At 48.1% G+C, this 13,598-nt stretch overlaps 4 protein-coding genes across 4 annotated transcripts; 2 read left to right on the forward strand and 2 right to left on the reverse strand.

Annotated features, from left to right (window-relative positions):
* EURHEDRAFT_525727 (uncharacterized protein) lies at positions 1–401 on the reverse strand (the record flags this gene model as incomplete). The annotated part of the gene is made up of 2 exons (XM_040786956.1): positions 1–67; positions 103–401. The coding sequence occupies 2 exons, from the start codon at positions 399–401 to the stop codon at positions 58–60; spliced, it is 309 nt and encodes a 102-aa protein (XP_040635730.1). The 3' UTR covers positions 1–57.
* A 544-nt stretch (positions 402–945) lies between these two features.
* Positions 946–2,281, forward strand: EURHEDRAFT_415746 (oxidase ustYa family protein). Its single transcript, XM_040782776.1, has 5 exons — positions 946–1,373; positions 1,420–1,545; positions 1,592–1,722; positions 1,771–1,870; positions 1,924–2,281. The coding sequence occupies exons 1-5, from the start codon at positions 1,139–1,141 to the stop codon at positions 2,163–2,165; spliced, it is 834 nt and encodes a 277-aa protein (XP_040635731.1). The 5' UTR covers positions 946–1,138; the 3' UTR covers positions 2,166–2,281.
* Positions 2,282–3,961: 1,680 nt separating this feature from the next.
* Positions 3,962–5,455, reverse strand: EURHEDRAFT_463335 (uncharacterized protein; the record flags this gene model as incomplete). The annotated part of the gene is made up of 2 exons (XM_040784867.1): positions 3,962–5,127; positions 5,182–5,455. 2 exons carry the CDS (start codon positions 5,453–5,455, stop codon positions 3,962–3,964), a joined length of 1,440 nt encoding a protein of 479 aa, XP_040635732.1.
* A 616-nt stretch (positions 5,456–6,071) lies between these two features.
* Positions 6,072–13,349, forward strand: EURHEDRAFT_463339 (putative AAA family ATPase; the record flags this gene model as incomplete). Its single annotated transcript, XM_040784868.1, has 7 exons — positions 6,072–7,536; positions 7,587–9,020; positions 9,078–9,411; positions 9,462–10,201; positions 10,251–11,150; positions 11,205–11,984; positions 12,043–13,349. The coding sequence occupies 7 exons, from the start codon at positions 6,072–6,074 to the stop codon at positions 13,347–13,349; spliced, it is 6,960 nt and encodes a 2,319-aa protein (XP_040635733.1).
* Between the last annotated feature and the right edge of the window lie 249 nt (positions 13,350–13,598).

The raw sequence follows: 13,598 nt of genomic DNA on the forward strand, positions 1-13,598 counted from the left end.
TAGTGGCCATAGTCTCCATATTTTCCATAGTTGCCGTAGTCATCATATTTGCTGACTTCAGCCTCGTCTTCACCACGGCGGTAGTGGCCGTAGTCTCCGTACTTTCCGTATTTGCCGTAGTCATCGTATTTACTAACTTCGGCTGCGTCGTCACTACGTCGGTAGTGGCCGTAGTCTCCGTACTTTCCGTAGTTGCCATAATCATCGTACTTGCTCACTTCGGCAGAGTCTTCGTCACGTTTGTACGAACCATACTCGCCATACTGGCCATAGTCACTGTATTCAGTAACCTGGGCGGCGGTGGTGTCCGGGGACGCTTCAGGTTGGGCTTTGGGGTTGGCCACGGGCAGGGCACTGGCCACGGCCAGAACGGCGGCCATGGCACCGGCAGTGATATGCATTATGAGGGTTGGTATTAGTAATATACTTATTTAAAAGTGAAGGATCCGATTGCAGAGCAGGTTTGGAAGCTGTTGTTGATGAGATGATTTGGGAGGAATGTAGACCGGCTTTATACCTCACTCGAAGTATCTTTCTCTCCAGCTTATCAGAACGTACTTACCCACAACAGTCGTACAGACTCGTGTAAATTGTGCCATTTCAAGAATTATTGTCATGACGAATCGGCGAGTCCAGAATATCCTCGCTGAGGTCATCTGGTCACGAATACGAAGGGCATCCATGCATTCGCCTTATACAACTCTGGTTGTATACTCTATTTTCGGAAGATTCTGGACACTCGAGTTGGGTACATCCTTTGATTCGAGTACTCGCATCCGAACATTCTATGTGTTGTGAGACAATGTACCAGTGACCTATGGGCTCAGCCTACAACGCAGTGTCAGCTTACCTGCAGGTGCATGATCGATGCATGATGTCGTTTTCGTGAATGGCTAGAAAGTATAACTAAGACAGCATGCCGCATATTGATACAGTTGTGTTCCCAATTTAGGGACTAGACAACGCAGACCTCGTGTCTGTGCCCATACTCTGGACAAAGGTTACATCAAGACTGTGCCGGCGTTTCCCGACAACCAGGCATTATTACTTTCCCTGGTCTATCCATCTTCCTCCTTCGACAGAACAACTCGTTTTTATCTTTCTATTATTACTCATTACCAAGTCAAGTTTGAACATCATGCAATACTCCAAGGCGAACACAGATGATGATTTTGAATCTCGGGAGAGTCTACTCACGGATGAGGGATCTCCCCTGCATCAACCAGAAAAGAGTGCGAATAAATGCCGTCGCGTACTCTTGATCTCACTTTACCTGCTCGGAACGGCTTTGGCTTGCTTGGCTGCCGGCCTGGCAGGATACTACTGGCATCGCGACTTGAACGGCATTTGCACTAGTCACACCTCCGAATCTTGTAAGTTCCTCTTAACGTTTGCGACAACAGTAACTGACCGGTCTAGCCCCTCTGGTAAATAAAGTTAGCTACCACGAGCAACGCTTTAACGGATCCTTCCTCAAGGAGAACGCTTTCCGACAGGATGCCGGTCCAGAGACCGATGCTGCATGGGCATCCATCGGGGCTGACTGTTAGTCCTTCTTGTGTTTTTCCCATGAATCATGCTGACCTGGCAGTTCGGGCGGTCCGCATCTCTCCTGAGGAGGCTCACGACATAGGTATGCCCAAGGACTTTGTCAAGATCAGCGAAAAGCATGGTGGCGGATATCCTGTCCACGTCGAAGGCTTTCATCACCTTCACTGCTTGGTAAGTCGCCATACCTATACTAGAAGTAATCACATGCTTACCTCTCAGAACCTTCTTCGCCAAACGAACTATTACAACTACGAACATTACAGAGACCTGGGTCAAGGCGCATTCAAGAACGACGAGTTTATCGTCAAGCGCCATGTCAGTAAGTACTTAACACCTTTACAGCTCATCCGGATGGGGTGTTAACAAAAGCAGCACACTGTCTCGATATCATACGCCAACAGCTCATGTGCACCGTAGACGTTGGCGTCTTCGGTCAATTCTGGATATATCCTCACCATCCCGAGCCATTCGTAGACTTCAACACCCAGCATAAGTGCCGCAATTTTGAGCAACTCCGACAATGGACAGAGAAGAATCAACTGCCAGAGAAGGTCCCATCGGATTTCCTTGAGCCTCCTAAGGTGGGGGATCGTATATACCCCGAGGTCCCGTGATTGTTACACGATCAACATTGGTCTGGTTTAAATTGGAATATATAGGGATGGTGAATGAATGTACATAGCAACTGCAGTCTTAATTAAAATGAGATTAAAATAACGTCATATTCCCAGAGACAAACAGTAGTTCACCTGTCTGAGATAAGAGGTCTGCCACCCCTACTCCGGGTCTGCATATACGAAGTGACAGGGTTAAGGTCACCTATTTGTCATTACAAGTAAGCTAGCCATAATCCTTGAGACCCCGCAGAGAAAGTCCCGATGTATCTATTCACAGCCAGTAGTGATCTTGGACCCCTAAGCAGCGGCAATGCCACCAAAGTAAGCTCGAATGCCGAGAATTATGTAGGCAAATGGTATAGGACTTAAAGTAGTGGTGGTAATGCACCAAGAGATCTGAAGACAAAATTTTGCAGATCTAAAGATATATCGGGTTGTGTTTGCAGAAGGATTATACCCAGCTAGATTGTACATTCCTCCATAGATGATTGGTGCAATAACGGCTGTCTTTCCAGCAGACAACACCGGCCAATTACCACGGTATATAGTTAGCTAGAGAGCTATTATTTGAACTGCAACAAAGATAATGTTATCGATCACAAAACACCGATGGATTCATATCAAGCTGGAAGAAAAGCCCGAATGGAGTGGAAGTACAGTTCGTATGGGAACCAAATGCGCCATATCCAACTTATAGCGATCACTAGAAAGACAACAGCTTGAATAGCGAGACCAGGGAGGCCCAGGGCGTTGGAAAACTGTATGGAGGTGATATGGCCAGCTTGAATAAGAATCTCGACGCCTTCAGCAATAGGCATAACGAGACTGAAATTAAGCTGATGGATAAACTCGATAAGCCCAATGAGCATCTTATAGCCCGTGTCACCATGCAAAAGGCTCAGAAAGTCAATAATCAGACACGTATAACGGATAGAAGAAGGAAGGTTGCATAGGCAGAGCCCACGTGTTTTGCCCATAGTATTGACACAATGCGAATCTGGTAGATGTTAGCGGCCATATTGCTTGAGAGTTTCATTTACTTACAAAGCCAGAAACTGCATCCAAGCTATGCCACATTGCATTATATTCAACCAGTCACCAGCTAGAGGCGGCCATTTAAGAAGGGTAAGTTGTCTGTAGGACCCAATTTTGAAGACTTTATTATGAGTACACAAAAGCCATGATAAACATTGTGAGTCGCTCTGTTGCAGTGTCCAAATCTTGGAATACATAATCTATCAAAATCCCTGTATGATCGTTTTGCATCCAAACACGATGCAGTTGGGGGAGCAATGATCCAAAGCCCAGGGTGAGCAGAATGCTGCTGGAGATCAGCTTCTGAATCGGATGCACTCGAAGGATACGTACATCCGTGCCCAATTTGGGATATTCAGGGGAAGTTGGGGAGATATCCATAGCGATGACCGGTGAGATATGGAGCTATCTCGAGATTAGGGGTTAAAAAAGGATGAAAATCATCTAGCGACATTGTAGCATCACATTTTCTTTAGGACATCGGCCTGGGGTGATGCCCCTGGTTGCGGATGCTCATTCTACTTGTACGGACTGTAGGCTGGACAATGAATACCGGCCTTGCACTAAAGATGAGGCTCCCAGCTCCGTTTACAACGGCTGAAGCAACGACGCTATGGGTATTATGGTGGAGGGAGTCTCCAATTCATGCGACGACGACTACGGCTCGGGTTTCCTTTCGGGCTACAAGCGACTTTGTTGAATTGTGTAAATGAACATAAGAAATAGATAAACTTGTGTGAACGACCTATTCCAGGCGCTCAGTGTGTACAAAAACCACAATATCCACATTTAGAACCACAGGCCGTATAGTCCTTCTCAGATCCGTTGTCCCAATCCAAATCCGCATACTCATTCTGATCTTCCGTTCTTGGAGACGACAGCTGATGATTTTCACTGGTATCCAGGCCCTCTTTTGTCCATCTTTCGCTTAGAGTAGTCGGCAAAGCTTTGGGCACATCGTCACAGACCTCTCGCAATTCGAGTACCCTTTTTCCCTCCTCGTGAACCAGCTCAAATCGACCACTTGGCCGGTCACGGGCAAAGTCGACTAGCAACTTTAACAGGAGGACTAGTTTGCGCAAGTTATCCCTTTCATCTTCCTCCCATTGAGCTAGTTTCTCTCGGACATTGAGAATTTGCATCTCCTCCATGTCAAACACCCCGGCCTTGTGAAACGCAAGCAGAAAGTTAGGGATCTGCGATACCCACAGACGAGGCAACTCTTCTCCGAGGATATCATTATCCTTCTTCCGAATTGATCTGGTCTTTAGATCAAATATGGCAGCCTGCGGCACATGGTCTCCGGCACTTCGAACCGTAATGGATTCATTCCCTATGGCTGAGTCGGGATCGCGTCTGCCCAAGATTGTATCTCCGAAAATAGTAGCCAATTCCTGGTCGGTATCAGTTTCTCGGTCAATCTTCGCACTTTGTCGTATGTCCTTAGACTGCTCCTGCGCGAGCTCCGGAAAGTACCCGTCTGCTTCGAACCGTACGACACACTTCAGATCCCCCAAAGTATACTTTATCAACCGTTGATGCGACTCAGACCCCTTGACACCAGATGCCCATGTTGTGTATGTTTCTGGAAAGCTATGTCCATACCCGTAAACATTTTGAATAACTTCCCTCGAGGAGTTCTCTCTTCGGATAAAGAAGACCGTCGACCCAACTACCTCAACCAGCATTCTGAATTCACGGTCGACGCCTCGAACAAAACGTAAGAGGTTTCCAACTGTACTACCGCAACCAACGATGTCGATATTCTCGGTAGGAAAATGGGGATTCTGTCTCAATATCGCCTCGATAGCCGGCTGCATCGGGTAAGAAGGATAACGCGCAGCGTTCTGGTCACGAAAGTATTCCCCATCATCCTCTTTCAACTTGCTGGGATGCAGTAATGGCGTCCAAGCGGGTGGATTTCCTAAGTGTTCATGACAGTCAGCGATGAGCTTTAAGCTTCGTGTTCGAAACCAACCTGGTATCAGTATGGTCGGCTCTTTCTCATTCAACCAGTTGAATGACGCGATCTCCTTGCAGTCAGATATTTTTGCGGACTTCTCGTCGACGGTACTAACATCGGCCAGATCGCTCTCATGCACATCGGCCAGCCTAGATCCAAGCGGCAGAGCAGGGGTTTCTTGGGCTTGCGGCTTTCTCCAGCTTTTATTCGCAAAGCCTCGCGAGCGTCCTGAATATCCTGCCCTGTTGCGTCCACCTCGAGCCCGTATGCCACGCCCTCGCTGCTGCATTGACATGGTGATTCCGTGGAAGATAGGGAAATCGTTATGACAAGAAAGGCAGAATGCCGTGGTTCTTAATATTGCAAATCCAACGATATTTAGCGGTCTGAGTGTCTCAATCAAAGTGGTGCTATCCACTACCTATCTTTGTTTACTGCACGCGTTGTTTGCATAAGTGCGGCAAAATGCAGCTGTAAAAGCAATCAATTGGCCGATAGAAGTACCAGCTGTCTCTGCTTTTGTTTTGTCGTCTTTGTATGTGTGATGGAGGGGTTTGCATTTTGAAAGTCTGTGACGGCTCAGCACTTCAACGCTACTATCGACAAACACCAACATGGCAAACGGTGCCATACAAACAATCGAGACAAACAGCCGCTTAGCGATGCCGCACAACCTCTGTATATGTCTTCATGAAGATGGATTATCTTCCTTCTTTTCCTTTCTTTTTCAGGTTCGATATTCCCGTCGATGGCTACAAAGTTTGGGTGGGAATTCAGTTCATTAGTGTCTACCATTCCGAGCCCGTGACAAAGTTGGCATCTGTCGTTGCTGAGCTTTCCAATAGTTTTTTTTCTTGAAACTGTCTCAAAATCATCTTTCTTACCACTATCATCCTCAACACAGCATGAGTCTGCCTGACCAACGCACCGGTCGATTGGATAGATTCTTCGACCAAGTGCTACGCGGCAAGAGGGCCTTGACGACGCCCGAAAACGTGAAGCTCTTCGTTGAAGCTGTGCTTGCGAAAGACAATAATTCTGCTTGTATAGAGCGCATTATAGCCAGTCCGGAAGCACGCGCTGCTATCCATAACGGTCTCCGGTTCGATGTATCTCCAGCGTTTATCAATCAGACTACGTCTCCCTTCATACGCTATCTATCGGACCCTACCGTAAAGCAACTGTGCAATGGCCAGTTTCTTCAGGAGCTACTCACTTCTATAGTCGAGCCCCGGACAATATGGAACGCTTTCATGGTCGCATTTCAGATTGGAAAGCTGAGCGATGATTCAACTTATGCATTCGCCTGGATGCTGTTTGAGTTACTTTCTTTGCCTCCGTCTAGTCAGATCGATCTGACAGAAGATGTAAACAAGGTAGTCAGTGACGGATTGCTTCAGCAGTCATCATCGCCAGACGTCCGTGCTTTAGGGCATAAGATCGAGCATATCCTGCGCGTTCGATCTTCCAACGTGCACGTGGATCCTGACTTTGCGCCCGGAGGCCGCCATGACAACGACTTTGCCGAGTTTTGGAAGATTGCCATTCACCCAACAGCCCGCGAATTCACATCTACCGAAAAGCCCTTCTACCGCCGTGCTGATGAAATAGCCAACATCCCCGCGGAAACACGTATCACTGCTCATCTGGACAATCAGTTCCGTCTCTTGAGAGAAGACATGCTTTCCGTGTTGCGCGACGATATCCAGATCGCCCGTGGACAGAAGAAAGGACGTCGGTCTGTTACACTTTTGCGGCAATTGTCTCTGCGTGGAGCCCGCTGCCGTGAGGGCCGCAGGTTCAAGCCCTTTGCTCTGTCATTTGTTTGCGAAAAGGGACTGGAATCACTGTCTGGGCTTAGCCACGGCCAGAAAAAGCACTTCTTGAAGGAGAATTTACAATTTCTCAGACATCATTCTTTTGGATGCCTCACTCGCCAGGGCGAAATTATTTCCTTTGGCACACTCGAGCGAGATATTGACAATCTGTCGCTGGACCCTCCTCAGGTGGTATTGCAAATTTTGGGAGAAGCAGCGCTTGAGGACACACTACTAGCATTGAGACTGTACAATGATGTCGACTTCCTCATGGTCGATGCACCTGTATTCGCTTACGAACCGATCTTGAAATGCCTCCAGAGCAAGACCGACCTGGCCCTGGCAAAGGAACTCTTACAACACAACCGAGGCGATCCGGCAGCATTGTCAACCTTATTCAGTCCTTCAATCGTCGACCAAATTACAGCTGCGGGGACTACTAATATTCAGCATATCTTGAAGACAACAAAGCCCGTCAGTCTAGAGACGTCTCAGCACGAATCCTTCCTCGCGGGACTGAAGCAGAGTGTCAGCCTTATTCAAGGGCCTCCGGGTAGGCATCCTCATTCCTCCACTATAGCGCAGCGTGGCTAACTTCTCTAGGAACCGGAAAGTCTTTCGTTGGCGCTCTGTTGACAAAGTCTTTCCATGAATACACCAACGAAAAGATTCTTGTTATGTGCTATACGAATCATGCTTTGGATCAGTTCCTAGAAGATCTTCTTGATATAGGAATTGATAAAGAGGCTATTGTTAGGCTTGGATCCAAGTCTTCTCCACGGACTCTTGAGCTTACCTTGCTAAATCAACGGATTCTCTATCAGCGAGGCAAGTCTAGCTGGGATGTGGTTAACTCGTTAGAATCTGAAGCAGATGGCCTGAAAAACAAGTTAACGGAGGCGCTTGATGCTCTGCAAAACTTCAGCGTGAGCACTGGGGCTATTATGGAATTCTTGGAGTTCGAAGATCCAGTCTTTCACAAGGCATTCGCTCCTCTAGAGCAGAGCGACGGAATGACTATTGTCGGTGCACACGGAAAATCTGTGGATTCTCATTACTTTTTCGACAACTGGGCGCAGGGAAAGCACCCTAAGGCGTTGGTCAAACAGCTACCAGAAGAGAGCCAGCAAGTATGGGATATGGAACCCGAAGCGCGCAAATGTTACATCAACAAATGGAAAAAGACTTTGCTCAAAGAACAGATCGTCATTATTCAGGTTATCGCCCAACAGTTTGACGTTATCCAAGGCCGGCTTGGAAAAATGTGGAACGAAAGGGCTTTAGAAATCTTGAAGACAAAACGGATCATTGGCTGCACCACGACTGGAGCTGCGATGTATAGCGAAGATATCCGCCAAGTCGAACCCGGCATTGTCATCCTTGAAGAGGCCGGTGAGATCCTAGAATCGCACGTTCTAACTGCCATGGGTTCCGAAACAAAACAACTCGTGCTCATCGGTGACCATCAACAGCTGCGACCTAAAATCAACAACTATGGGCTTTCTGTCGAAAAGGGTCACGGTTACGATCTGAACCGCTCCCTCTTCGAGCGCTTAGTTCTTGCAGGGTATCCACATTCAACGCTGGCCAAGCAACATCGCATGTGCCCCGAGATTTCCTCGCTGGTGAGGCATCTCACATATCCCGATTTGTTGGATGATCCAAAGACGCTGAACCGTCCACCTCCACTTGGGCTACAAGACCGCATTATATTCTTGGATCATCGCAACGCTGAAGCACAATTCAAGACAGTTTCCGATCGTCGAGATGAAGGCGCAAAGGGGAGTAAGCAGAACACATTTGAGGCTGAAATTGTGCTAAAGATAGTTAAGTACCTCGGCCAACAGGGATATGGAACGGACGATTTGGTGGTTCTCACACCCTATCTTGGCCAGCTTCATTTGTTACGAGACTCCTTGAGGAAGGAAACCGATCCGGTGTTGAATGATTTGGATTCGTACGATCTTGTTCGAGCAGGATTGCTCTCTAAAGCTGGAGCGCAGCATCGAAAGCGACCTCTTCGATTGTCCACCATAGGTAAGGCTCTACCCGATAGAATTAGCAAGTCTTACAACTAACTCTAGTCGTAATAAGACAACTATCAGGGCGAGGAGAGCGACATTGTCATCGTATCACTTACTCGTAGCAACGATGACGGAGACATCGGGTTTATGGCAGCACCTCAACGATTGAATGTTATGCTATCTCGAGCTCGCAACGTCTTGATTATGGTCGGGGATTCTAAAACGTTTATGAAGAGCCTAAAGGGAAAGGAAATATGGACCTCGTTCATCAACCATATGGATGCCAATCACCATTTGTATGACGGACTGCCGGTCAGGTGCCAACGACATGGGCAAGAAGCGGTCCTAAAAACAAAGGACGACTTTGAAAGAGAGTGTCCTGATGGAGGCTGCCTGCTGCCTTGGTGAGTTCTTCTCTTCGTCACTTTTAGTATTGTTAACTGACACCGGCTAGTGGTGCGATGCTCAGCTGCGGAGTCCATCCTTGTCCCTCGAAATGTCACCAACTGTCAGACCATTCCAAGATGACATGCTATAAAATTGTCAATTCGACGTGCCCCCGTGGTCACAAAACCATTCAGTCCTGCTTCCAGAGCGGCGGGATATGTCGCCACTGTGTTGCTGAGGACGAATTCATGGAGAAACGGCGCTGTAGAGACATGAAGCTAGAGGCTGAACGCGAGAGAAAGCAAAAGCAATACGCGCGCGAGCTCTCAGAACTACAGGAGGAAATTGAACGCGAACGACGTCTTCAAAGGGACGACTATGAGTCACTGCAACGACAGAAGGTTATGGACCAACACCAAGCGGAACTTGCAAAGTTGAAGTCAGGGGGCAAGAGCCTGCCAAATGATATTAATGTCGATACTAACGGCGACGGACACCATACAGGGGTCAATTGCTCTGCAGGCCCCAAGCACTATCACGAGCAGAGTGGCGGGCCAGGCGATAAAGCAGATGGAAATGGAGCGCCGCAGCCGGTGCAAATTAGTGCCCACGCAGATTGGGACTTTCAAAAGCGTTTTGAAGGAGCACAAAGTGCCGAAATTGATACACTGATGGGTATGATCGGTCTTAATAGCGTCAAGGAAAAGTTCCTTTCAATCAAGGCCCAAGTGGACACCGCAATTCGCCAGAATGTGGATCTGAAGAGTGAGCGATTTGGAACAATCCTGGTTGGAAACCCCGGGACTGGTAAGTCTTCTCCAATCCCTGAGCTTGGGATACTTGCTCATCATCCCAGGTAAAACCACTGTTGCTCGCCTCTATGCCAGCTTTCTCGCTTCTGTTGGAGTCCTTCCTGGGAATATCTTCGAGGAAACCACTGGATCGCGCCTGGCAAACGATGGAGTCTCGGGATGCCAAAAAACAATAAACAAGATTCTCAACAGCGGCGGCGGCGTGCTATTCATTGATGAGGCATACCAATTGACGGAAGGACAGTCACTTGGCACCAATGTTATTGATTATCTTCTGGCTGAGGTGGAAAACCTGACCGGCAAAATAGTCATCGTACTCGCAGGATACCGAAGCCGGATGGAGAAGTTTCTTGGCCACAACCCAGGATTGCCGAGTCGATTCCCCCATGAGCTCCGGTTTGAAGACTATAGCGACAATGAGCTGCGTCAAATCTTTGAATATCGAGTGAGCAAGAAGTATAATGGACAAATGAAAGTCACTGGCGGGATGAACGGTCTGTACAGTCGTATCATCTCTCGGCGTGTTGGCCGCGGACGTGGTAAAGAAGGGTTTGCGAATGCACGAGCAGTCGAGAATGCCGTCTCACGTATCATTGAGCGTCAAGCTATCCGGCTCGTCCGGGAGAGAAGGAGCCAACGCAGCGTGGATGATATGCTGTTTACCAAGGAAGACCTCATCGGGCCGGAGCCATCAAAGGCTCTCGAGAATTGCTCTGCATGGAGGAAGATGCGTGAAATGATCGGTCTGCAGTCTGTGAAGAATACTGTGCGAGCTCTTTTAGACAGTATTGAATACAACTACCATCGCGAACTCAAGGAGAAACCTCTGGTTGATTTCACCCTGAATCGTGTGTTCCTTGGATCGCCTGGAACGGGTAAAACTTCGGTCGCGAAGCTCTACGGCCAGATATTGGTGGATTTAGGGATGTTATCAAATGGAGAGGGTGAGTTCTTCACCACTAAATTCTTTCGGGGCCTTCTAACTTTTTATATCGCAGTTGTTGTCAAAACTCCCGCCGACTTTATTGGCTCTGTCCTAGGCGAGTCTGAGAAGAATACGAAGGGAGTCCTGGCATCTACAGTCGGTAAAGTACTCGTAATTGATGAGGCCTATGGACTTGCCGGTGGTGGTAGTAGTCGCAGTGGCACAGGATCATCGACAGACATTTACAGAACTGCTGTGGTGGACACCATCGTGGCCGAGGTGCAAAGCACACCAGGTGATGACCGGTGTGTGCTACTTCTAGGATACCAGGACCAGATGACGGAAATGTTCCAGAATGTGAACCCCGGCCTTTCAAGGAGATTCCCTATGGACTCTGCCTTCACGTTTGAAGATTTCACCGATGACGAGCTTGGCCAGATCATGGATCTCAAGTTAAAGCAGCAGGAATTCGAGACGACAGTACAGGGTAAGAAGGTGGCATTGGAAGTCCTTTCGCGAGCTCGTAATCGGCCAAACTTTGGGAATGCCGGGGAGATTGATATCTTGTTGAACAATGCAAAGGTTCGACATCAGCAACGACTGTCAGCGGAGAAGGCATCAGGGAGGGTACCGACAAACACCTCAATTTTCGAGCCGCAGGACCTCGACGGGGAGTATGATCGTGGAGAGCGTGCGGAAACGAATATCCCTATGCTTTTTGCCGGAAATGTCGGCTGCGAGAAGATTGTGGAACAGCTAGAAGGGTATCGTCAAACTGTGCGAAATATGCGCATGCTCGATATAGATCCTCGCGACCAGATTCCATTCAATTTCCTGTTTCGGGGTCCCCCGGGTAAGTGGCCATACCGAGATGCAAGTGGCATGTGGAATATACTGACAGCTTTCAACAGGAACCGGGAAGACGACCACCGCAAGAAAGATGGGAAAGGTCTACTATGACATGGGTTTCTTATCTTCTGCAGATGTGATTGAAAGCTCCGCAACTGATCTTATTGGCCAGTATGTCGGTCAAACGAGCCCGAAGACACAAGCCCTCTTAGAAAAAGCGCTAGGCAAGGTACTACTTGTCGACGAGGCCTATCGGCTTGGAGAAGGTCAATTTGCGAAAGAGGCAATAGACGAGGTCGTCGACTGCATTACTAAGCCCAAGTTCAAGCAAAAACTGATCGTTATCCTCGCTGGTTACGACGGTGACATTAACCGACTCATGGCGATAAACCCTGGCTTAACAAGCCGCTTCCCGGAGTCGATCTCATTCAATAGCCTCGATTCAAATGCCTGCGTGAAGCTATTGACGAGTCTTCTCAGCTCTCGGAAGCAGAAACTGAGCCAGCGCCTCAGAATTGTTAACATGGATGCATTGGAATATCCGACGTTCTCATTCCTCGAGGACCTGAAAAGACGTTTCTCAACACTAGCTCAAATTCTTAACTGGGCTAATGCGCGCGATGTAGAAACTCTGGCACAGGCCATATTCCGCAAGGCCGTGAATTCCATCGCTCATGGTTGCCTAGTTGTGGGTGAGGACAGTGTTCTCAGTGAGACGGATCGTATGATTACCGAGCGTATGCACCGGCAAACTACATCGAATGGGCACACTCCTGCTTTGCAGAATGGCGTCGCGGTGGATGCGCAATCTTCTAATGCACACTCTACCAAGACAACATCTAATATCAACTCGTACCAGCAGCCATCTGAGGAAGAGGAAGAGCAGCAGCCCGACTCACCTCAGCCTTCAGTCCCTATGAAGGTAACTCGAGATCCCGGCGTGACGGATGATGTGTGGAACCGACTAGAACAGGACAAGGCTACAGAGAAGGCTCGAAGAAAGCAGTATCAGAAGCTCCTTAACGAAGAGAATGCGACAAGTAAAGCAGTTCAGGACGCGCAACGGAAGGAGACAGATGCAGCAATCCAGATGAAGCAAGACCAGAATCACGATGATGAAGCCATGAAGCGCCATGAACAAGAACGTCTAAAACACGAGCTGGAACTTAGGGCCTATGAAGACGAACTTAAACGCCTGAGAAAGCAGAAAGAAGAAGAGCAGAAGCGTCGAAAGCAAGAGCAGGAAGCCCAAAAGAAGCTTCGTCATATGGGCGTTTGTCCTGTCGGATTCCAGTGGATCAAACAGGCATCTGGCTATCGATGTGCAGGAGGAACGCACTATGTGTCTAACGAGCAGCTTGGGATGTAGAAAGAGATAGTGATGGTGATTTTAGTCGCAGGAAGAGAGGCTAATATCTTATATTGGTGTAGTCGATTTCAGTCGACAGTTAGACATCTAGCAATTGAGGGGGGTTCTTCTGTGAAGTTCAAGCAATGCTTTTTTATTTTTTTTTTTTTTTTAATTCTTTTTTTTCATTTAGATTCTTGTCCGCTTTAAATTCTTCGCCTCACTTTGTCGGGCTGTTGTTTGCCCAGTGCCATATATAACCATCTGTCG

This window comes from Aspergillus ruber, assembly GCF_000600275.1.
Source record: "Aspergillus ruber CBS 135680 unplaced genomic scaffold scaffold00029, whole genome shotgun sequence".
Classification (NCBI taxonomy): domain Eukaryota; kingdom Fungi; phylum Ascomycota; class Eurotiomycetes; order Eurotiales; family Aspergillaceae; genus Aspergillus; species Aspergillus ruber.

Excerpts from the sequence above, each read along its gene's own strand:
- EURHEDRAFT_415746 (XM_040782776.1), top strand. The coding sequence starts at position 1,139 with ATGCAATACTCCAAGGCGAACACAGATGATGATTTTGAATCTCGGGAG. Across the intron at positions 1,546-1,591 it reads GGCATCCATCGGGGCTGACT|TTCGGGCGGTCCGCATCTCT; the intron begins GTTAGTCCTTCT and ends CTGACCTGGCAG. Across the intron at positions 1,723-1,770 it reads TTCATCACCTTCACTGCTTG|AACCTTCTTCGCCAAACGAA; the intron begins GTAAGTCGCCAT and ends CTTACCTCTCAG.